The sequence below is a fragment of the Palaemon carinicauda genome, chromosome 42, assembly GCF_036898095.1.
Source record: "Palaemon carinicauda isolate YSFRI2023 chromosome 42, ASM3689809v2, whole genome shotgun sequence".
Taxonomy (NCBI): domain Eukaryota; kingdom Metazoa; phylum Arthropoda; class Malacostraca; order Decapoda; family Palaemonidae; genus Palaemon; species Palaemon carinicauda.
This window is the reverse complement of record NC_090766.1, coordinates 42,849,332-42,875,600: the sequence shown is the minus strand read 5'-3', so window position 1 is coordinate 42,875,600 and position 26,269 is coordinate 42,849,332. Positions and strand designations below refer to the sequence as shown.

Below are 26,269 nucleotides of genomic sequence, written 5' to 3'. Positions count from 1 at the left end.
GAGAAGGCCTGACTATTAGAATTAACTGCATGTCTAGTATTACGAACAGGATGGAACTGTCCGGGAAGATCTGAATGTAAAGAATGGTCAGAATTATAAAAAATCTTATGCAACATGCATAATGAACTAATTGAATGACAGTGCCAGAGATTAATATCTAGATCAGGAATAAGAAATTTATTAGACCGTAAGTTCCTGTCCAACAAATTGAGATGAGAATTAGCAGCTGAAGACCAGACAGGAGAACAATACTCAAAACAAGGTAGAGTGAAAGAATTAAAACACTTCTTCAGAATAGATTGATCACCAAAAATCTCAAAGGCTTTCTTAATAAGCTAATTTATAGGAGAAGGCCACTCCAAAATCAAACCATTGTTCTCTAGTCTTGGTTTATTCCCTAGCATCTGTACCATGGTCTTCCGCTGTCTTGGATTAGAGTTCTCTTGCTTGAAGGTACATTCAGGCACACTATTGTTTCCTTATTTCCTTTCCTTACTGGGCTATTTTCCTTGTTGGTGCCCTTGTCTCTATAACATCCTGCTTTTCCAACTAGGGTTGTAGCTAAGCTAGTAATAATAATAATAGTTTGTGCACTGCAAATGTGAAAGAGATCATTCAGGGAAAGGTGATTAAAAGTCGTGACAGTAATGCCAAAGTCAGAGGGTATGCCAGGAGGACATGCCATATATTGGAACAAACAAAACTTGGTTTTATAAAGATGAATGTCTGTAAATAAAATGTCCGATTGCATATGCTAAAAGTAAACTTCCTTTCCTTAGTTTGCAGTTTGGCATATGCAAAGATCTTAATGTTTATTTTCTTATAATTTCTAGTGTTATACAGAAATTCCTAGATTCTAGCCATAAAATTTGTATGATTGGGCTGAACTTTTGCTCTGCCTGTGATCACATTAATCATGAGGTCCTGGTTTTCAAATTTAGTCAGATAAGAGTAGATGGGTAATGTTTTAGTTTCATAAACTTTTACCAAATAAAGTTCTAGTAGTTGTTGATGGGTATCATGGTGACTTTAGGAATGTAATTGCTAATGTTCCTCCACATATTTTTTTGTAATAAATAAGATCTGGCTTGACTTTAAAAACAATCTTGGAACTTATGCAGATGATGTTATTATCTTTGAACCAATAACAACTCCCAAGTATAAAGCTGGGGTTGTTGAGTCTCTTAACACTATCAGGCTAAGTTAGTGCTTACTGAAAATTATGAGAGGTAAAGCAAACTGTAATAAAAGTCAAAATAAGATTGTTTGAAAGTCTGGGAAATTAAGTTCCCTCCCCTCCTAACAGATCTTCAACTGACCAGATTCCTTTAACGACATTTGCATTTAAAATTCTCTAGCTATCACCCTTGATTGAAAATTCTCTCAAATCCCGAGAAATGGAACTGTCTAGACTGATTTGTTTTTCCTCCAATAGCTATGATTTGATCAGAGATTAACAAATTCAGTGAATTTTAAAACTGCTCGAGTGATACTCAAAGCTCCGTTTTTGCCTCAGGTGACACTATGGGAGACCCTCCTATGTATCTTCAGAGTAAAATGATTTTAGTCTTTTTGGAGGCCCTCAAAAATTCTGATTCTGGCTTCAAAAATAGATTTTATGGATAAGTTATATCAGTATCGGTATCGAATGAAATGTGATTTGTGTGGCAGCAGAGCTATTTTGGACAGTGTAGTGTAGTGCCTAACTTTTCTGTTTTTTGAGAAGTAGTGTTCGATTTCAACCGTCAAGGTTTATAGATCAGCTCGATTCATTTCTTAACATATAATATTAGAATTATTAACATCCGATATCGTTAGTCAAGTATTGTATTGAACACTGGATTTAGTTTTAAGATTTTTAAGGAGTCTTGTGTATGAATCTCTCATCATCATCATCATCACCCTCACCGTCTCCTACCTCTATTGATGCAAAGGGCCTCCGTTAAATTTTGCCAGTCATCTCTATCTTTAGCTTTTGATTCAATACTTATCTATTCATCATCTCCTACTTCCTGCTTCAGAGTCCTCAGCCATATAGGCCTGGGTCTTCCTACTCTTCTGGTGCCTCATAGAACTCAGTTAAACTTTTGGTGAACTAATCTCTCTTGTGGACTGCAAAGAGCATGCCCAGACCATCTCTATCTACCACTCACCATGATCTCATCCACATATAGCACTTGAGTAATCTCTCTTATAGTTTTGTTTCTAATCCTGTCCTGCCATTTATCTCCCAATATTCCTTTGAGGGCTTTGTTCTCAAATCTACAAAATATGTTAGATATTGTTCCATTGTCATACTACGATTCATGTCCGTACAGTAACACCGTTCTCACTAAATTGATAAATAGCTTGATTTTTATATGTTATCTCAGGCAATTTGATTTCCAAATTTTACTTAACCCAGCCATTGTCTGATTTGCTTTTTTCAACTTTCATTAAACTCCAATTTTAAAGCTCCAGTGTTAGATACCATAGTTCCTAAATATTTGAATGATTACCTCATTAATCGTTTCTCCTTCCAATGGTATTTCATCTTCTATTGCATATTCCATTCTCATAATCTCTGTCTTTCTTTTATTTATCTTGAGCCCAATCTCATGCAGTATTTCATGCATTCTGGTAAGCAAGCTTTGCAAGTCCTGGGGTACAGTATTCTGCTAATAAGGACAGCATCATCAGCATCCTCTAGATCAGCTAATTTTTTGTTACCAATCCAGTCCAATCCTTCTCCACCATCCCCAACTGTTCTATGCATTACAAAATCCATGAAAAGACTAAACAACATAGGTGACAACACATTCCTTTGAAGTACTTCACTATTCACTGGAAATTCATTTGATAGGACTCCGCTAACATTAACTTTGCACTTGCTATGCTCATAAACATGCTTAATCAAGTTTGTATATTTAAGAGGAACTCCATTATAATGCAGGACTCTCCACAAAATTGGTCAGTACATACTATCAAAGGCTTTTTCATAATCCAAAAATGCCATCATAAGTGGATTTCCATATTCTACACATTACTGTACCACATATCTAAAAGTGAAAATTTAGTCTGTACAACTTTACCTTGTCTTAATCCTGCTCGTTCATCTCTCAGCTTTTCATCCATCTTTCTCTGTAGTCTCTTTAGAATGAGCATAATATATATTTTCATGATAACTGACGGAAGTGTGATGCCTGGTCTCCTTTTTTCCCATTTTCACCAACACTCCTAGCTCCCATTCATCAGGTTTTGCCTCTTTACACCGCATTCTACAAAATAATCTGATTACTGCTGATTACACAATAAATTTTCAAAAGTTTCCTTTACTGTATTTTCTATTCTATTTCACTCTAAACAACCAAAATATTCTTTCCATTCATTGTAAAGTGATTATAGAATAATTTTTCAGAAAGTTGTTTTAGATCATTTTCTCTAGGTAATGTGATTTTGTGTGTAAAAAAAAAAAAAAGCTTTATACAGTATTCATTTAAGTGACTTATTTTGTAATAATTCCACGATAAATAGCCTTCGAAAGATATAAAACTACTCGTCAGTAATAATGGACTTGACGTTACACAGAAATGTAATGAAAATATCCATTTGTATCCTTAGACACAAGAAGTGTTCTATAATGTATAATTATAAGGTATACTATAAACAAAATACATTTATCTTTTGATGACAAAAGAAATATATTTCTGTCCCCTGAGAGAGATAGACATAATACTGTACTGTATAAAAATTAGTTCATTAGACAAAAGGTTCATATGTTCTTCTGTCATTGCACCTTGGGTGTGACTGACATTATGAAGTACCTGATTCCGCTTCTGGGGATTTCTCAGTCTTGGAAATAGAGAAGGTACATGTAAGAACATGACAAATACTGTGTAGAATGTCAACAAATTGAGATAATGACATTAGACTAACTTTAACTCTTGAAAACAATGAATAATACTAATGTGAAATATATATCTAACATGAAAATTATATTATTTTGTAGAAATGATACATACATACATATACCAAGGCACTTCTCCCAGTTTTGGGGGGTAGCCGACATCAAACGAAAGAAAAAAAAATAAGGGGGGGATCTCTCCTCTCTATGTTCCTCCCAGCCTGACAAGGGACTCAACCGAGTTCGTCTGGTACTGCTAGGGTGCCGAAGCCCACCCTCCCCCGTTATCCACCACAGATGAAGCTTCATAATGCTGAATCCCCTACTGCTGCTACCTCCACGGTCATTTAAGGCACCGGAGGGAGCAGCAGGGCCTACCGGAACTGCGTCACAATCGCTCGCCATTCATTCCTATTTCTAGCACACTCTCTTGCCTCTCTCACATCTATCCTCCTATCACCCAGAGCTTTCTTCACTCCATCCATCCACCCAAGCCTTGGCCCTCCTCCTGTACTTCTCCCATCAACTCTTGCATTCATCATCACCTTTAGCAGACAGCCATTTTCTATTCTATCAACATGGCCAAACCACCTCAACACATTCATATCCACTCTGACTGTTAAATGGTAGTTGAGAAAAAAAGAAATAAGATAATAAAAGAAATCTCGTCGTGTGTCATCGTGTTTACAGTTATCAGGATTACGAATGTGATGAATGATACGATATTGAGGAAATTGTTAAATACAAATAAAGGATTTAGGAAATCTGAAATTTATAATAGATAAGGGGAGGATATATGTATGGATTGAAAAATTTTCATGAACTTATATATGGTATCGAAGATAATTTGGCATGATTTTAGATGTAAGAGTGAGAGAATTCATCCAAACAGAGCTTTCAACAACTTGCATTACAGGTGTTTTGGTGGCACTGTGGGTGCTAGGCAGAAGGGGAGAACTGATGACAGAATGCTTTCTGTGTGATTTGAACACGTATTCCAACATAGAAGTAAATTGAAATAGACCTTACATAACCATGGCTAAGGACTAGAATTGCAGGTGTTTCAGTTGGTGGTGGTGTGAGATATCAGGATCCCTACGTCTCTAAGGTGGGGTGGTGTCAGGGTGAGTTTGAGTAATTCCTCAGGTGGGGAATATTGCCATTGACTAGAGAGAGTTGTGTGATTCTTCACGATACCCTAAAAACACTAAAATAGTTCTTATACAATTGGGACTAAAGACTAGTGCTAAAGGAAGTGGGAGGAGGGGCTAATATCAGGAAGGGGAGGAGAGTTTTTAGTGAAATTTCCTGATTGTGAACTGTGTGATGTACGACCATGTGCTGTACTCTTTTTAGGTTGTACAAGTAATTTTAACTTTACAAGTAATTCTAACTGCCATATGGATTATATTTGTAAATGACTCATCTGGGACGTCATCGTCTGTATCACCGGACATGTTTTAACGTCAAACAACGTCATCATAGCGAAGGGGTTAATTTATTAGAACAACAGGAGAAGTAGTTCCATCTAAATATTGTTCTGTATTCAGATGAAGAGAGGAATAATGTAAGCCATTTTATGCTTTATGAAATACAAAACACATCAGAGAAGGCATGAAACATCTATCTACCTACCATGGCACTTCCCCCAATTTGGAAGGTAGCTGACATAAAAAAAAGGGGGATTTTTCTCATTATTCCTCTTTGCCTGACGAGGGACTCAGCCGAGTGGTACTGCTAGGGTGCCACAGCCCACTCTCCCTTGTCTTCCACCACAAATGAAGCTTCACATGCTGACACCCCTACTGCCACTACCTCGGCTGTCACTAAGGTGACCCGAGGTAGCAACAGGGCCTATTGCAACTGCATCACAATTGCTTGCCTTTCATTTCTATTTATAGCACGTTCTTTTGCCTCTCTCCTATATATCCTCCTGTCACCTAGGGCTTTCTTCACTCCACCCAAACCTTGGCCTTCCTCTTGCACTTCTCCCATCAACTCTTGCATTCATCACGTTCTTCAACAAATGACCATTTTCCATTCCCTCTACATGGCCAAACACCTCAACACATTCATATCCTGTCTAGCTGCTTATTCAATCCCACACTCGTTCTCACCTTCACTACTTTGTTCCTAACCCTATCCAATCGAGATACACCAGCCATACTCCTCAAGCACTTCATATTAAACACATTCAATTTCTGTCTCTCCATTATTTTCATTCTCTCGCAACTCCGATCCATACATCACTGTTGGTTCAATCACTTTCTCATGGAGAATTCTCTTTACATTCATCCCTAACCCTCTACAGTATTCTGTACTAAGCCCTTCATTGCCCTCAACACTTTACATCCTTCATTCACTCTGCCATACATCTGCGTCCACGCCACCATTTGCAGCAACAACAGAACCCAAGTACTTAAACTGATCTACTGTACTTCCTCAAGTAACTTTTCACTCAACATGTCATTCAATCTGGCACCACCCTCCCTTCTTGTGCATATCATAACTTTACTCTTAACCACATTAACTCACAACTTCCTTCTCTCACACACCCTACCAAACTCTGTCACTAATTGACACAGCTTCTCCTCCAAGTCTGCAACCAATGCGGTATCATCCGCAAATAACTGCTGATTCACCTCCCACTCATGATCACTCCGAGCTAACAGTTTCAATTCTTAACCAAACACTCGAGCATTTGCTTCTCTTATAACTCCTTCAACAAACAAATTGATCAACCATGGCAGCATCACACATCCTTGTCTCTGCCCCATTTTCAGTAAGATGCGCTTTACTGTTTTGCATCAACTCTTCACTGCTTGCAACAATCTTCCACCAATTCCATGTAACGTCATCACATTCTATATTGCTTCCGTATTAACTCTTATCATAAGATTTCTCCAGATCCATAAATGCAAAATACACCTCCTTACTTTTTGCTATATATTTATCGCATATCTAACTATAAAAATGTGATCCATACATTCCCTACCTTGTCAAAAGCCACCCTGCACTTGGATTGCATCCTCTGTTTTATCCTTAATCCTATTAACTAACACTACCATACACTTTTCTTACCACACATACACTCAACAAATTAATACCCCTAGAATTAAACGCTCGTGCATATCTCCATTACCTTTGTATAGCGGAACAATACACACCCACACCCAATTTACTAGCACCATTAACAACATAACATATGTTAAACAATCTCACCAACCATTCCAGTACAGTCACACCCCCTCCCATTAACATCTCAGTCTTGACCCTATCCATACCAGGTGTTTTTCCTACTCTTGTTTCATCTAGTGTTCTCTTCACTTTTACTCACTTTTATATTGTTCAAGTATAGAATGAAAGATATCATTGAAAAGAATAAAAATCGCACACTTTTGTGTAACAGAATTATGATTTTCCTTTTTATTTTTTTATTATTTTACATGTAGACAAAGAAAATTAAGGAAAAAAAAGAAAAAGGAAAATCGAAAATCTGTCACAGAATTATTTGATTTATAAAGAAGTTTTTATGGTATGATTTTTAATACAATTGGTGTCATATTATTTGAGGAAAATGTTCCAAAAAAAATTTTCAAATCATGATTTTTGCTAATAAATGAAAAAGTTTTTGATCAAATGACTTTAAATTTTTATATGATGAAGGTATTATATATGTCTAAAAGATATTTAGAAATTGTGTGTTTTGAATTATCCAAAAAAAAAAAATGCATGGCAAAGCAGACGGTCCCTTTAAGCCTTGCCTTTAAACTGAAAGAGGTAGATATTTCTTATTCGTTGGAGCTTTCTTTACTCATACGGAGTTATGAGATCACTTGCCCCTAGTCGGAGATCAGACCTTCTCCTTGGAATGTGGATTGAGTTTTAAGATCCCTGAAAGGACCTCCTTATGAACCATTACGCCATGCAACTGATCGAAATCTCACTTTGAAGACGGTGTTCCTATTCGCTTTAGCTTCTGCAAAGAGAGTAAGTGAACTTCATGGTCTCATATGACATCGCCCATTCGAGGAGATAGGGGTAAGTGACACTCGGCTTCGTCCCTGAGTTTGTTGCAAAGACTCAAAATCCAGGGGTAAGAATCACTTCCTTTGTGCAGCCTAGTATAGTCAGAAATTTAAAATACTGTACTTGTCCATATCCCGACTGCTTCCCGCAAGGTAGGCATTGGGAAATGTCTTTGGGTAATTCCTATTTACATAACTCTGAATACATGTAATCTAACCCAGACATTCATATGCTATTTCTCACAACGAATAGAGTTACTCAGGCCGCTATCATACTCGCTTTGTATTGATGCGCGAGGTGGCAATGTTTCCCTCGAGTAGTCAAATACTGTACTAGGTAAACCCGGGTCAATGTTCATGCCTGTAATCAGACTTCTACCCTCCTAAGAGTGAGTCATTTACATAAATAACATAAGGTTTGTTATTATGGAAACAAATTACAAATTTGGAGATACGTATTTTTCCCTAACTAATACAAACCTGGAGTTATTTATATAAAATGGCCCGCCATCATCTGTCCCTCCGAAGTCCTGTCTGCAATACAAAAGTGATGTACTGTAGTTTACAGCTGTGGGAGTAGATATTGGTTGGTGGGTACCCCCAGCCAGCCCCGGCCGACCCACTCAGTGGTTAGGCAGGGTTGCCAAATCACACTTTTAGTCAAATGGCTACCTTATAGCTTTGTCGAAAGATAATCCACATGAATAACTCCAGGTTTTATTAGTTAGGGAAAAATACAAATTTTCTCCAAATTTGTCATATTTATGAAAAATTTGTTGATACAGTAGTGTATTTGCTGATTGTTTGTGGAATTTTTTTATCTTTGTGTATTTATTTAGAAAATTCTTTAAGAATTTTTAGTATTTAAAGTATTAACATTAAATTGACTGCAATGTCAACGTCTGACTACCAAACAGGCATTTGAATATCTTAAATTTTGAAGGACAGTACAGTCATGACTCACAACATGAAATTAGTTCGTTCTGGAGTGGCTTTCGTTTTGTGAAAATTTTGTGTTACGAGTCACATTTTACATGTAAATCACTTAACCCTTTTACCCCCAGGCTATTTGAAAATTTCCAACCCTTAACCCCCAAGGGGTTATTTTTTTCCCAGCAAATTTTGCAGTATATTTTTTTTAAATTGCTCTAACAGCCTTAATTTTTGTCATAGAGAGGTCAGGTTGGTCTCATTCTCTTGGAAAATGCCTGAATTTTCTCAAAAAATTATCAAAAATATGAAATAAAAATTTTTATAGCATTTTTTTGCGAGGACGTACCGGTACGTCCATGGGGGTAAAGGGATGGCTTTTGTGAAACGTACCAGTACGTCCTTTGGGGGTAAAAGGGTTAATTCGTTCCAAACCCTTTATAAACACATTTGATTTTATAATGAAGCTACAGTATAACTACTATGATACAGTATATTATGTCAAGCAGTAAGAGATAAAGTATTCGCTACAATCTTTGTTTTCTTAGGCAATCTCCGGTATCATGTGAGGAATAAGCACGGGTGTGGCATAGCAAACCTTAAGCGAGTAAACACCGGAGTAAACTCCAGGGTCAGAAATGCCGGGAATAACAACACGCCGGGACGTCGTACAAACAAGCCTACCTGCTACCGCAGATTCAGGTGCAGTGAATGTGGAAGTGGATTTGTAAGAGAAGATTCTTGGAGGTAATGTTGTTTTGTTATTTTTTTTTATTTATTAAATTCTGTAAATACAGTCGTCCATATGAAGATAATGCTGTAAATGCAGTTGTTCCTATAAAGCTGTGTTATAAATACAGTTTGTTCTGGCACACACAAACCATCGTCCTTTACCATAGAATGGATTTACAGCAAAAGCTGGAGTACACATCCGTTAAAATTTAAAATGAGGTGTAAACTGTCTGACTGGTAGTTACCTGTCAGCAGTGGAAAAGCACTGCCCCCACTGCTGACTCACTTGTCAAACCATTTTGATTTCACCTGTAGGTGTGAATGGACATTCTCACCTCTGGTGTACTAGCTTGTACTAATTTTCCCCTCTTTCTTTAAAGTGTGTTTGGAAACATTTGCTGTGGCAAGGATGCTGGATTATGCAGGTGTGCCTAGGGGTGTCAAGCCATAAGTGTGGCACCTTTATGTCCAGAAAGGAGACTGATCCTCACCTTTTGTACCTGGCATACAGAGGACACTTCTGCAGCCAGGCCTCTCCCTGTGAAGTGCCGGGAGTGGCCATCCTCCCAGTGGGATGTGTATAGCAGGAGGAGAAAGAATTAAGTTCAAAAGGGATTCTTCACCTTCAGGGCCTTCCTCGGAGGCAAAATATTCTTGACTTCTCTTCCTTTTCCCCAGTACTCTCGCCGCTGTCTCATCCCGATCAAATTCCTCAGAAGGGCGGTTGTACAAGACCGATGGTTCATTAATCTCAGGGCCACCTTCGATGCAGGCAAACCTTCCCATTTCCCTTAGAGAAATGGGGCAGCCTTCCTTGTGAGGGGAGTCTGATGATCAGTTGAACGCTTTGTGTCTCTTGTGACCACCCAAGAGTCTTAAAGGCTCCCCCCTCCAATATCAGGCTGGTAAAGGTGTTGGCTAGTGGGACTAGTCAGGAGGGGTTTCTGCTCCTGCTAAAGATGCCATTGTCTCATCTCCATCCAGATTTGAGAAGAGAAAGTTTTGCCATCTTGGTTCCATTCCCCAGAGCTTAACACTTTTTCCCACGAGGCTCTTCCTAAAGAGCGCTGTACTGGAGTCTCTCCCAAGAAAGCAACTGCTTCCCGTCAGGGTGAGGCTTAGGTTCTGGTAAGCAACATGTCTCACCACGTGAGAAGCTTGCCTGTTTTCCCTCTGAGTTTGTTGCCCTTCTTAGCATACCTTAGGACAGAAACGCAAATGTGCATACCTTCCCTCTCTTGTGGGAAATCCATCTTGGTCACTTCAAGCTCTCCAGCCCCAGTGCGTACCTGCGGTCGAACACTAACTCGCTTTCCCACCTGACATCCTAGACAAATATCAGGTTTATAAAAACCAACAACATGCTCTAGATACTCTAGTAGGAGCGTGTGCTACTGAGCGCTCTGTCGTACCTCCATCAGGTATGAATTGAGGGTATTTTATGTTATTGGCGGGTCTTCTTGTTCGCACAGCCAATCGGGGATATCCGGGAAAATGTCCTTGGGGATCACCACGAGAACGTAATCTGCTTTGTTGCTTGATCGAGTCACGCCCTTGATGCGAAACTGGACTTCAGCAAGCTGGAACCAGGCGAACGCTTCTCCGCTGGTGAAAGACGGTAGTTTCAGGGGCGTGATGTTGATAGTAGAGTCAGTGTCTGGCAGCGGCATCATCAAACAATTAGACACAGCAGTGCAGGGGAAAGCAGGAGGGAGATGAACACTCCGGTGGTCACCAATGAGTGGATGCACCAGTTAGTTGATAACTGAAAGACAGCATAATTGCACCTAACTTTATTTCAACAAACAATGAGCTTTTATAACAGCAGTTTCACTGAAATTTCACAAAAATTCAAACAGATTGATACAAGCACATGCAGGCAGTAACAAGTTATCAGTGCGAGGGGAGAGCGATAACGACAATATACGAAAACAGAAATACCGTTACAGTGTACGAGCGTGTGATACAAGTGCGGTGCAATGTAATTTTCTACAGAAGTTAAAGGTTATCTTCAATCATGTTATAAGAGGTTCAGGAATGAGGTCATTTGAAGAGCAATTCAAGTGGTGTCCAAGGTCTTCATAGTACATACAGTTTTGCTAATTGAAGATCGATTTCATACCATGGTATCTTGCTTGTTTCCCATCTGATTTTTAGTTAATGATTACTCTTGAAATTTCATCAAAATAAAAAAGAATACTAAAATGGTATTGGCTTTTGATTCAAATACAATATTAAAGAATTTTTTAGAATTAATCTATGAATGCAAAATCCAAGGTAAATTATGTATTCCTGCTAAGGTCTTCATACAGAAATAAAGTTCATAATGATACAATCACTTCCATTTTGACAGTATTGTTATCAAGGTAGATTACAGAAGTCAGAAGCTCATTACTAAACTGTTAAAATATCAAGAAAAAAAAATAGTATATTCTTCCTGACTATATCAAGACATATCACATGATCTTTTTCAGTTATCTTCCTATAATATTTCAATTTTGCTTGAAAATATACTCTGTTCCTTGTTTTATTATATGACCTCCAAACTTAGAAAATCCCTTTTCAGGGTCTTTGATTACTCAGAGGCAGTTGTTGTCTTTATGCAGAAATTGGTGCAAAATTTTAAATATAGATTCAACTAGGAGCAAGGATAAGATGCTTTATTTATAAGTTTTTCAATATTAAACTTACCCGATAATCATGTAGCTGTCAACTCCGTTGCCCGACAGAATTCTACGGAAGGGATACGCCAGCGATCGCTATACAAGAGGGGGGCGCACTCACAAGCGCCACCTGTGGCCAGGTACTGCAGTACTTCTTGTTGACACCACCTCAATTTTTCCTCTGTCGTGCTTCCGGCAAGACGTTCATGGATACGCTTATAATTTTGGAGTCTTGTTCACGGTTTTTGGTGAAGTATTGCTCTAAGATTTCAGCTTTCGCTATTCAGGAAGTTTTATTATTAGCTTAGCTAGCTTTTGGAGTTAATTTGATTAATTATGGTGACGAAGAGAGTATGAACTCTCTTTCACCTTTTAATGGCCGACCCTTCCCTTAGACGGAAGTGTTGGTGTCTAAGAGAGTATAGACTCTCTTTCTTAATTTTGCTTAACAATAGTTATAGATTTATTTTATATCTCTCCGCCTTTTATAGGCCTCTTCGATTAACTTCCTTTTTTATAAACTTATTATTATTAATTTTTATATTTGTTTATATTCGACCTTTCCTAATAGTAGGCGGTCTTTTCTTGTACCGAAGTTAATTAACATTGAGCCCGTCATTTCGGTTTTACCTGTTAACATATTATGCTATTTTAATGTTTTTGAAAGAATTTCTTTGATAGTCTCGTACTTTTCAAAGTGGAACTAACGTTTTGTTTTGTCTCTGCAGTTGTTGACGTTCAGAACGTTCAACTTGCGCTCTATCGTTACGATAGAGAGAGAATTTTCACGGTGTCACGTTGCAGTAAGAGTAACCGTTTCTAGCGTTTTGTTCATTCTTTCTTAGCTTAATGGTTTTAATTCTAATAAAGGAACTTTTTATTTGGGAAATATTTCAGTTTTTTTCCTTTAACAATAATATGTTTTAACGATATATATGATTGGGCTCTTCTCTCAGGTTCTAAGTCAAGAGAGAGAGAGAGAGAGAGATAGAGAAGGAGGGAGAGAGAGCTGGATAAACGTTTCGTTCAAGCGAGTAACGTTGTTTTCGTTTTGGCTCTTCTCCCTAGTCTCTTTAGGGGAAGAAGGTAAACGTTTCTAGAGTTTTATTCTTGTTCTCAAGCTTTATGCGGTGAGAGATTTTAAACGTAGTTTATTTGATCTAGTGTTTAGTCTCTTTCCAGCCACTGAATTATTTATCTTTCATTAGATTTTTCTGTTACATTGTAATTCTGTTTTCGCAATTACTAACTTTTAAGGAAGGATAGAATTGTGTGTTTCAGGTACAAACCGCTTAAAGTTTCGAGTTCAGTGAAATAAGTGCAAACAGAAAATCAAAAGTGATAAGTGATTAGCGCAAAGTGTGTCAGTGTTGTGCGTGAGGGTACTTCTGTGCGTGCCAGTCGTCCTCCCAGTCCGGGACCTCTTGCAAGCTCCCAAGCCCAGGGGAGAAGCAATGTCGAAGGGCAAAAGGGTTCGGCAGGCCTTGATCGGCGCACAGAAGTATCCTCGGTGGTTGCGGGCGTGTCTTACAGAGACCGTCACTCCCACCCGCAGACGATTGAGCCCTTATTTTGCTCGTCTGCAGAAGAAATTTCGGGGAGAAAACGCTGGACTCAGGTCTCAAGACCTCTTAAACGTAAAGTCCAGACCTCTAGAGTTCAACAACCCGGATGCAGTCATTGGGTTAGCTCTGACTCTCCGCAGTCATCAGGTGACTGCACACCTCCTAAGAGAGGTAAGGCGATGCCTCAACAGACCTCATCTTCTGTTAAGGCTTTGCCTCAACAGACCTTATCGTCTGTCGATCCCAAGATGACTTTGCTGCAGTCCATGCAGTCGCAGCTTGCGGTCTTAATGCGTGAGTTTCAGGCTGAGAAGGTTACACCTCCTCCTGCGAGCGCTCCGCCTCACCGCAGTCCAGTCTGCCAGGCGTACGAAGTTGAGGTTCCTCAAGCTACCTTACCGCGTTCGGAGTTGCCAGTTACCAGCGTTGTGCAGCAACCTTAACCTTCCTTAAGGCAACCTCAACAATGGGAGCAGGAGTCTTATGCCTTGAGGCAAGATTTTCTTGCAGTTAGACCATCTTTGAGGCTACAACCTTTTGAGGTACGACAACCTCTACCATCCTTGAGGCAGCCACCTCAGCTCTCGCAGCTGCTACCTCAACTTTCCTCAAGGCGAGAGCCTCAACTCTTGAGGCTAGCTCCTCAGGAACCTCAACTCGTGAGACAGGAACTGCGTTCTGCGCAGCCGCTACCTCAACTCTCGCAGCTCACACCTTAAGAACCTCAACTCGTGAGTCAAGAGCCTCTCTCTGCGCAGCCACCTCAACCCTTGAGGCAAGCGCAACTCTTGAGGCAGGAACCTCATGCTATGAGTCAGCCACCTCAACGCATGCATCTGCCACTTTCTCCTCAACTTGAGCCTCTTCCCATTCAACTTTGAAATAACAAATGACAATAATAACACCTCATTACTTTCATAACTTGCATTTGTAATCATATACATGTATGCCTACACAAACATTATGATAATGGAGGTTATTCGTATTACTTAAATAAAAAATATATATGTATTCCTTGCAATATATTTTTAACAAATCGCAAATATGGCAAAATATCTTCAAAACAAAAATGATTCATGAGTTATGAATGTAATGTAAATATTATGTTGATATTAAAACCCCATGCAAGCATGCATGAAGTATGCAGTGTTGCCAACAGGGCGAGTTTCCCTGTCCTGAGGTGAAGTAGATTATAGATCGTATATTTAGTGCAGCTTAATTCTACGATTATCATGCCGGCTATCAAATTCATCAACAAAACAGTCTAAATCAATTCCCTCGGCACGTGCACTTTCAATGGACAGTAATGCGATATTACTCAATCTAGCACTGGTCATGGAATTTCTGAGAAATGTTACACGCCATGCAACATGCTCTGCTTCTCTTACAGCATGCTCTACATACAGCATGCTCTGCATACAGCATGCTCTGCATACAGCATGCTCTGCATACCTTACCGCATGCTTCTCAGTCACACATCTTTGGTTGTTGCCAACTCACTAGACTGTCAAGCAGTTTCATAACGTTGCCTTCTAGTCTGCTGCTTTTGCACCAGTGAAACCCTCACTGAGAGAACTTAACTTTTCTCGGATATGGTCCCTGTAGATGAGAAAGTGCTTTTCTCCCTCCTTCTGATATTCCCTTGAGGACTCTGTCATTTGGAGAGGAGCCTTTAGCTGCGTAGCCTCCTATGGACTTTTATTTAAGCATAACATGCTTCCAGGGAAGGTAATGGTTCCACTTCAGTCGCTAACCCCGTCTGTTACCACACCTGCTCCCTTAGACCTTGAGCTGTGTTGCAAGACATGCAGTCCAAGCTTAGTCCTTGTTAGAGGATTTTTTGTTTACGGAGTCAGTGTGTCACTGGGAAGACGTTCAACAACCAGCAGAAGTGACTTGTTGTGACGCAGTGCGGCAACCTCAGCAACCCGATAAGGAGTTGTCTGTACGACCCAGACAGTCTAGACAGCTTCGGGTTGTCACTGTACTTCCTCGCTTCCCCATGGTTGACAGTTCACAGACTGTGCAGCAGTACCATGATCTTGTGTCCGGCTCCGTCAGACGACTGGCTTTTAAGAGCTCCCACAAGTCGTCGCTGTCTGGAGATTCTCAGATGGACTATGGATCTGACCAAGGAACTGGGCCTCCTGGTCAATTTTGAGGAGTCTCAGCTCGTCCCATCCCAGACCATTGTCTACCTGGGTATGGATCTTCAGAGTCGAGCTTTTCGGGCTTTTCCGTCGGCCCCAAGGATCTTCCAAGCCCTAGAATGCATCCAGAGCATGCTGAGAAGGAACCGATGCTCAGTCAGGTAGTGGATGAGTCTAACAGGGACACTTTCATCGCTGGCCCTGTTCATCGTGTTAGGGAGACTCCACCTCCCCCCCCTTCAGTATCATCTAGCTGCTCACTGGATAAAGGACATGACGCTAGAGACGGTCTCAGTTCCTGTTTCCGAAGAGAGGAGGTCTTCTCTCGCGTGGTGTAAGAACAGCTTTCTTCTCAAGGAAGTCTACATTTGGCTGTTCAGAAACCCGACCGCCGTCTCCTCTCGGACGCATCAGACACGGGCTGGGGTGCGACTTTGGACGGACAGGAATGCTCGGGAACATGGAATCAGGAGCAAAGGACACTTCACATCAATTGCAAGGAGTTGTTGGCGGTTCTTCTGGCCTTGATAAACTTCAAGTCCCTCCAGCTTAACAAGGTGGTGGAGGTGGACTCTGACAACACCACAGCCCTGGCTTACATCTTCAAGCAGGGAGGGACTCTTTCGTGGAAGTTGTTCTAGATCGCAAGGGACCTCCTCATCTGGTCATAAGATCGAAAGCTCACGCTGGTAACGAGGTTCATTCAGGGCAGTATGAATGTCATGGCAGATCGCCTCAGCCGGAAGGGTCAGGTCATCCCCACAGAGTGGACCCTTCACAAGAGTGTTTGCAGCAGACTTTGGGCCCTGTGGGGTCAGCCAACCATAGATCTGTTCGCTACCTCGATAACCTAGAGACTCCTGTTGTATTGTTCTCCGATTCCAGACCCAGCAGCAGTTCACGTGGATGCTTTTCTGCTGGATTGGTCCCATCTCGACCTGTATGCATTCCCGCCGTTCAAGATTGTCAACAGGGTACTTCAGAAGTTCTCCTCTCGCAAAGGGACACGGCTGACGTGGATTGGCTCCGCTCTGGCCCGCGAGAGAATGGTTCATAGAGGTACTGCAATGGCTGGTCGACATTCCCAGGACTCTTCCTCTAGGAGTGAACCTTCTACGTCAACCTCACGTAAAGAAGGTACACCCAAACCTCCACGCTCTTCGTCTGACTGCCTTCAGACTTTCGAAAGACTCTCAAGAGCTAGGGGCTTTTCGAAGGAGGCAGCCAGAGCGATTGCCAGAGCAAGGAGAACATCCACTCTCAGAATCTATCAGTCTCAAGGGGAAGTCTTCCGTAGCTGGTACAAGACCAATGCAGTTTCCTCAACCAGTACCACTGTAACCCAGATTGCTGACTTCCTGTTATATCTAAGGAAAGTAAGATCCCTTTCAGCTCCTACGATCAAGGGTTACAGAAGTATGTTGGCAGCGGTTTTCCGCCACAGAGGCTTGGATCTTTCCACCAACAAAGATCTACAGGACCTCCCTAGGTCTTTTGAGATCTCAAAGGAACGTCGGTTGTCCACTCCAGGCTGGAATCTAGACGTGGTCCTAAGGTTCCTTATGTCATCAAGATTTGAACCTCTCCAATCAGCCTCTTTTTAGGACCTCACATTAAAAACTCTTTTCCTCGTGTGCTTGACAACAGCTAAAAGAGTAAGTGAGATCCACGCCTTCAGCAGGATCATTGTTTTCACATCTGAAACGGCTACATGTTCCTTGCAGCTCGGTTTTTGCTAAACGAGCTTCCTTCACGTCCTTGGCCTAAGTCGTTCGAGATCCCAAGCCTGTCCAACTTGGTGGGGAATGAACTGGAGAGAGTACTTTGCCCAGTTAGAGCTCTTAGGTACTATCTAAAAAGGTCTTAACCTTTACAAGGACAATCAGAAGCCTTATAGTGTGCTATCAAGAAACCTTCTTTTCCAAGTTCTAAGAACTCAGTTTCTTACTATTCAGGCTTCTGATTAGGGAAGCACATTCTCATCTGAAGGAAGAAGACCTTGCTTTGCTGAAGGTAAGGACACATGAAGTGGGAGCTGTGGCTACTTCAGTGGCCTTCAAACAGAACCATTCTCTGCAGAGTGTTATGGATGCAACCTATTGGAGAAGCAAGTCAGTGTTCGCATCATTCTATCTCAAAGATGTCCAGTCTCTTTACGAGTACTGCTACACCCTGGGACCATTCGTAGCAACGAATGCAGTAGTAGGCGAGGGCTCAGCCACTACATTCCCATAATCCCATAACCTTTTAACCTTTCTCTTGAATACTTTTTATGGGTTGTACGGTCGGCTAAGAAGCCTTCCACATCCTTGTTGATTTGGCGGGTGGTCAATTCTTTCTTGAGAAGCGCCAAGGTTAAAGGTTGTGATGAGGTCCTTTAGTATGGGTTGCAGCCCTTGATACTTCAGCACCTTAGAGTTGTTCAGCCTCCTAAGAGGAACGCTGCGCTCAGTAAGGAAGACGAACTTATTTAAGGCAGAGTAATGGCTCAAGTCGACTTCCTTACCAGGTACTTGTAATTTCATTGTTATTTTGAATAACTGATAATATGAAATACGGGATACTTAGCTTCTTGATATACATGTACACTGGTTTTCACCCACCTCCCTGGTGTGAATCAGCTACATGATTATCGGGTAAGTTTAATATTGAAAAATGTTATTTTCATTAGTAAAATAAATTTTTGAATATACTTACCCGATAATCATGATTTAATTGACCCACCCTTCCTCCCCATAGAACCAGTGGACCGAGGAAAAATTGAGGTGGTGTCAACAAGAAGTACTGCAGTACCTGGCCACAGGTGGCGCTTGTGAGTGCGCCCCCCTCTTGTATAGCGATCGCTGGCGTATCCCTTCCGTAGAATTCTGTCGGGCAACGGAGTTGACAGCTACATGATTATCGGGTAAGTATATTCAAAAATTTATTTTACTAATGAAAATAACATTTTTCACGAAAAGTTTATACAATATATAGATTATTATATACAGTATCTAAGAAAGCCTCGAGAAGGAAGATGTATTAATGCTAGTAGGAAAATTTTATATATTTTCATAATTATGTTTAAAAGTTTTTTCCTTTCAATAATATACCTTAAAAGTATATGATTCAGATGTATTTCATAGATTATTCCAACAGTTATTGATATATTGTTTCAGGTACTATACATTTTTTTTCTTTTCAATTTTTAATATTGTGGTTATTAAGGGTATATCTTTATATCTTGTCTATTTTGGAAAATTCTAAAGGTTGATAATGTGAGGCTGGGAGGAACGTAGAGAGTAGAGGTCCCCTTTTTTGTTTTTGTTTCATTTGTTGATGTCGGCTACCCCCCAAAATTGGTGGAAGTGCCTTGGTATATGTATGTATGTATGATGATAATGTGAATATTATACTGTATTACCTTTTTAGAAAATAAATTGGATTTTATTGGAAATTTTATTTGCAGATCGCACATGCGGCAGCATCAAAAACACAAGCTGGCACAAACTTTATCGGGCAAGGAGGAGAAAGAGGTCTTTAGTGTAGTAGTTAAGGTGGGTACACAGTAACCAAAGGTAATAGTATTTTCATTTCTCGAGGTAAAGATTGAAACCTTTAAAAAAATTTTATACAAATAAAAGTATAATCTGTTCCTGTCTGGATGCAAGGATAAACAAGCAATTAAAAGTATTATAGATTTATTTTTCTAATTGTACTTCACTTCAATTAAAACTGCTATTGAGGACGTCTTCTTTTGTTGAAATTACCATTATAAAAACTATAGAAGATGAACTAAGCTAAATATGTCATATATTCTGATTTGAGAAGTGCTATAGAAGATCTCAGGTGCAATACACATCATAACCACCTTGTATTACATATATGCTAGATTCTGTCCTATAATGGAATTATTGGCAATAAAAAAGCAGATGGTGCTAAATTAGGAATAATTTCATCAGCATTTCATGTTAACTGACAAGTTGAGGCTTATTAACCCTTTTACCCCCAATGGACGTACTTGTACGTTTCACAAAACTCATCCCTTTACCCCCATGGACATACTGGTACGTCTTTGCAAAAAGCTGCTATTTACGTTTATTTGCATATTTTTGATAGCTTTATGAGAAACTTCAGGCACTTTCCAAAAGAATTAGACCAACCTGACCTCTCTATGACAAAAATTGAGGCTGTTAGAGCAATTTGAAAAATATATATTGCAAAATGTGCTTGAAACAAAAAAATGCCTGGGGGTTAAGGGTTGAAAAGTTCCAAATAGCTTGGGGGTAAAAGGGTTAACTTCTCTATTGGCAACAAATTGTAAATATTTTTAGTTTCTTAGTCCTCTGGATTTACTAATGTTGTCTCCTTTTCAGTCATATTTATCTAATTTGCCAATTGTCTTTGGTTATTAAGAGATACTGCTTATTATGATGCTTTACAACAGTCTACAATTTATTCACCATATCAGCATTTTGGAATTTATTAATTTGGACTAATAATAAATCAATTATATCAGTTGTTTATAGAATAAACTATTCAAGTTAGTAAATTTTGCTTCATTATAGAGTATTGAATTTATCATGTAAATTAGAATGTTTTGTTTTCAACACAATCTGTGTGAAAAAAGTTAAACATTTCCTGGCAAGATTAGTACACTCGAACCTTCGCTGGTGCTAAGGAGAAATGAAGGTAGGGGGTGGGGAGGTGTAGGGGTGAGGGGAGGATAGTCGTAGTAGAGGCAGCAGTCGGGTGTAGGTCAGCACCTCGTTGTTCCAGGGGATGTTGATGAAGGAGAGATCTAACTGGTGAGGGACCTAGGGTCGTTGTTCTATCACGTCCCAGTAACTATACCGACACTCATTGAGTGAGCGAGCTGGGTTAATTCCTGGCATTCCATGCATTCCTTTTTTCTCTGGTATATTTAGCAATATTTATGCCTTAGAAAAGGTAATTTAAGGAGCATTTCACTGGGCAACACAGGTTCCTCGCCCAGAAATAGATTTTTCCTTCGTCGAAATCCCTTTTTTGGGGGCGCCATAATGGACTTTGCCCCTGGGCTTCAACAACCCTCATGGTGCCACTGAATAAGCACTTTATAAAGACAATGTGTAAAACTCAATAGAAAAATTTATTTAACAATAAGTTAAAGCAATCCAACCCCTTGTTTTTTATATCATCAGGGCAGAGACAAAACAGTTAAATATTATTTATAAGATTGTATATATATTATACCAGACTAATTCTTAGATTTTTAATATAAACTTCAGAAGCTTTTTCTCAGTAGAATGACTAAATATTTCTAACATGCATGTGTGTACTGTATAACTTTCAGAAAGAGATTTCTGATTTTATTTTCAAACAGTGCAAATGAATAGAATTGGAATGTTTTTAATGTATAGAAGTTTTTCATTTGTAATATATTTTAGCACTTATTTCAGTAAATAACTAATTTTAGTATTTCCCAATATTTTTTCGGCCCTGTTTTGTGAGGTTGAATTTCAACTTATCAAACTGACCAATCTACTTTTAAAAGTATTAATGACCCACCAAACTGACTTTAATGCTAATGAAGAGTTATAGTTTTATGTTGAAACTAGTGTAATACAAAAATTCACTACTTCACAGGAGTTGCTCCCCTTACAACTCAATAGCTGGTCTAAATTATGAAGACATTGAGCCACTTCGTCACTATAGATTACTTAAAGCCTGAATGCATTGACTGCCAGGTGGAATGAAAGATTTCTTCTGTGAAATGTGTTTGTATATGCTGTTGTATGTTAGAGCTTATGTAAAGTAATAAGTTTGAATAGAAATTAATTTTTGTAATTAAATTTTTAACTGGTATTTCTAAAATAATTTTTTTGAAAGTTGGTTTTATGTAATGGTAAGCTATTATATTTGAATGAATTAATATTTATTTTTTTTTTGTAGGAAGACCCCCTAGCAAGAGTGGATCAGCCGGCCGAGGCTTGTAAGGAGTCATCAGGCGTTGAGTCTTTCACTGAAGTTCAGCCTGTCCCGGAATCATCAATGTCTTCTGTCTTACCCAGTCCAGAATCCGTAAGTTAATTGATACCATAAACAGACATTTTCAAACAATGAAAGAAGTTTCGTTTAGTTTCTTAGTTTTTTGTCTCAAAATTTATTGATAAACAAATCGTTCACTTTGGAATTGTAAAAGGATTCTCGTTTATTTTTTACATTATGATTACAGTATTATTTATTACAATGTAGTTAACTAGTGTCAGTATTAGTGAAAATTATAAGCCAGTCTGTAGAAAGGGTTTTTTCAATGGTTTCAATGGGCCAAATAAATAAGAATTTACCAAGATTATGTTCTTATTTTATTTGGTGGGTGTAAACCACTCAAAGGCAAGTATGGAATGTCCCCCATGGTATTTTTGATTTTGAATTTTAGCTAAGGAGCAATTACTGTCATCTTCTGCATCTGTTTAATTGTATGGTAACAGTGCCAGTCGCAAATCTTGTCCAATTGGCAAAATGGAACCTTAGCATTCAAATCCCTGTAAATCTCTTTTTCCATCTTTCTGGAGGACAGTAGAGGAATGGGCTACATTGGGTGGTTTCACAGATGGGTCTTATGTGGAGGTATTTACACTTTATCAAATAGCATCAGTAGCCAAGACTAGGAAGTAATTGTAGGGCATGTCATCTCAGATGTAAAACACAACATAACCGGCAAATTGCTGACTGATGCTTTGTAAAAAAAACTCCAAACTCTTTTGCAACAGCAGTTTTGCAACATGCCTCACCCATGATATTGTCATGAAGTCAACTTATTCTGTGACACCTAGCCAAGTTTGGCACTACAAGGTTATACAGTTACCAAGTAGCCCTTTGTTTACATTCATGAATACAGGGTGGTTCTAGGATACCCAACAACCTTGGGATACCTATACCCCCACAATGAGATCTTCAATCCAAAGTTTTCTCAAATAAAAAAAGGCCTCACACAACCATTCCAGGTCAAAGAGGAGTGCCATTGAAGGAGTGCATCGTAAGTTGTCCGTTGTTTGTAAGTTACCATGAAGAGGTTCATTTTGCACTTCTTAGAGAATTGGTAACGCTATTCCATTACCCACCAGTTTCTGTATGTCCCATGTTAAAAGGGTCTTTTTTAATTCTAATTTCATCTGAAGAGATGCATATCAGAGCATCAGTCATGCAAACCCAAACACCCAAAGGGGTGCTTTAAAACAGCTTAAACTCACCGGCTAAGGCGGGACTTGATCAGCAGTCCACGTAATTGTGAGGCCAGTACGTTACTACTGTGCTACTGTACTGTATTGATTTTTTTAACATGTTTGGCAAAACTTCTAAATAGCAATGCTTATAGGCAATCATCTGTTTCCCTATTTTGGTGTTTTGTATTTGCAAAGGCCTTTGAGCCAATGCTGTACAGAAATCCCTTGTTGTTCTTACATATATATAAATATTTCTTCCTTTAAAATAGGGAATGTGTTTTTAGCGTGATTGGAACAGCCATTGAAGTATGGTTTTTGGAGTATAATAGTATAATTTTGTTTAAATATTGATTTAATGTATTTGTAGGGAATAGAATTTAAGATATTGGAGAGGTTTATGGGATTTGATTTCCTATGGAATTTGAAAATTTTTAGCATATGGTACTCTATTGTATTATATATACCAGTACTGTAATACAGTAGTGTGCTTTTTTTTTCAGAGTAATATACTTTATATTGAAAAATTGATATTTTATTAAAGTAGACCTGAATATCTTCCTGAAAATTCAAAAGTTTCTAGCAATGTTTGATAATTAATTTCACCAATAATTTACTTTTTCAGGTTTCTGGGAATACGGATACGAAAGAAAATGAGAACAGCGTTAACGAGTACAATTCTTACGTCATCACAATTGACGGTATATCCACAGTATTCTCGAATCCTGTGCGTATCGAAGAAGGAAATGGAATTGGAGAAGCTGAAGATCAACAGACAGAATCTGTGCAGGTTATAACAGGCAATTTGCTAACGTCTGATTCTAAGGCCTCAAATACAGAGGAAAGTTATACTATTAATGTGGATGATAAGGTTGCCTCCAATATTCATCAAGACTATCAGTTGGCAGCAGGTAAGGTTGATAATTCTCATCATCTGTATGATCTGTCTGCTGGTGAAAAACTCACTCAGAATCCAGGTACTTATGTTTGTCAGAAAGACACTCACACCACAGGAGAAGCATCAACAGAGTACTTGCATTGTTCATCTTTGCACCAGGTTCCGCAGACTGTTTTAGTTGAACACAAACCAGAAATAGAAGCTTTGGTGAATGATTACCAGCGGCATGTTGGTGTTTCTTCAAAACTTCCAAAGACAGTGTGATTTTTTATGGATATTTAGTTTTTTTACTTAAAAAAATTTTTGATACAGACCAAGGCTGTGACCTATCATATTTCCATGAAATTATGGATTTCATCTATATTTTTCAAATGTTTAAATCTCTCATTACATTAAGCAAAGAAGAAAGGCGTTGACCTCAAGTTCTAGTTACTATTTTCACTTAAGTGCAAGCACATTTTTATTGTACCTTACAAAAGGGATGTCATTATAATGAAAATATTCACTACAAAATTTCTAAAGTTGATAAAATCACCTTTCATTTAAAAAAAGGTTTTGAAGGTTCCACAGTGATTCCAAACAACGTTGATCTTGCCATTTGTCTAGCCCAATCCTGCTTCATCATTATTATTATTATTATTACTTGCTAAGCTACAACCCTAGTTGGAAAAGCAGGATGCTATAAGCCCAGGGGTCCAACAGGGAAAATAGCCCAGTGAGGAAAGGAAACAAGGAGAAATTAAATATCTTAAGAACATTAACATTAAAATAAATATTTCCTATATAAACTATGAAAACTTTACCAAACAAGTGGAAGAGAAATAAGACAGAATCTATAAAACAGAAATAAAGTTAAAACTATTTCATTTCTAAAATTAAGTTACAGTAGATGAATAATATTGAAAGTTTTACATATGAACATATCTTGAGAAAAGGCAGAAAGGAATTGGTGAAGCAAGTTTTAAAAGTTTAAATGTCGCTGATGAATGGCAAAGGCAAGGGACCTCAACAGTGACCTAGAGACTGACCATATTTACATATGATCAACACCCAATCCTCTCGCCATCCAAGCTAGGACCAAGGAGTGCTATGTAATGGCTGCTGATGACTCAACAAGTAGACTTACAGGCTTCCCAAAACACCTCCCTCGTAGCTCACAAAGATGGGGAGGTAGCAGACACTACAAGAAACTATCTAGCTAGAGCTGGTCACAAACCCCAGTCCAGCAGATTGCCAGGCATGGATGTTCCCAATAGGCTACCACAAGCCTAACTGGGTGAAATAACAGAGTGGAGTCAAGAGTCAGAAATGTGGTTTTGATGACAAAACACAAGAGCAAGATCTTCTAAAAAAGGGATTTTGACGAAGGAAAAATCTATTTCTGGGCGAGGGACCTGTGTCGCCCAGTGAAATGCTCCTTATAGCACCATTTCTAAGATATAAATACTGCTAAATATACCAGAGAAAAAAGTTGCATGGAATGCCAGGAATATATCCAGCTCGCTCACCCTTATAGGGTGTCGGTATAGTAACTGGGGCGTGTTAAAACCACTATCAGAGGTCCCTTACCAATTAGTCTTCTCCTTCCTCAACATCCCTCGTTACTACGAGGTACTGTTCTACATCCAAATACTGCCCACTACTACGGCTACTGACCCACCCCCCTCCAGCCACTACCACTACCCACGCTTCTCCCATCATGCCTTCTATAGTACCGTGATATCAACACGCGTTCTTGTGTTCTGAACCTTTATTTTGTGTTTAGTAAAGATATCTGAGCTTCTGGAGACTTCTACTCCCAAGTTAAGTATTGCAATTATCAATTTTGATGAGCTGAGGTAGCGACACTCGTAAAATTTCCTCGTTTTGTACCATAGTCATTCCTTCTACTTTTGCTTCTTTACAATAAATGGGATTGTTGAAGTGTTTGATGGTAGATGCTTATAAACAAAAGGATGTTTGATTGCAAAGACTCGAGTAATTTTTTCTCATAAGTTCCTTATAACCACTCGTATACTGTAGATTATATTTAGATTTACAATCCCTTTCAAAATAACCAACAAGATTGATTCCTTTTTAATTGAGACAAATAATTCTCATAGCTATTTCATCCTAAATTCGTGCACGGTTCCACTTTGGGAAATTTTTCTATGAACTCTCATTTTCCTTTTATTTTCTTGAACTGCATTGATTTTATCATGTTTTTATTGTAAGATCTTGAACATGAGAATCTTAA

The 26,269-nt window shown here is 39.0% G+C and overlaps 1 protein-coding gene across 1 annotated transcript in view; it reads left to right on the top strand.

Annotated features, from left to right (window-relative positions):
- LOC137632800 (zinc finger protein 64-like) overlaps positions 1-25,054 on the top strand; it is a 102,916-nt gene extending 77,862 nt beyond the window's left edge. Inside the window, exons 13-16 of the mRNA XM_068364896.1 lie at positions 9,390-9,588; positions 19,400-19,487; positions 21,865-21,993; positions 23,761-25,054. Coding sequence (XP_068220997.1) covers positions 9,390-9,588; positions 19,400-19,487; positions 21,865-21,993; positions 23,761-24,297 — 953 coding nt within the window. The 3' untranslated portion in view covers positions 24,298-25,054. The remainder of the gene's footprint in view (positions 1-9,389; positions 9,589-19,399; positions 19,488-21,864; positions 21,994-23,760) is intronic.
- The last annotated feature ends 1,215 nt before the right edge of the window (positions 25,055-26,269 follow it).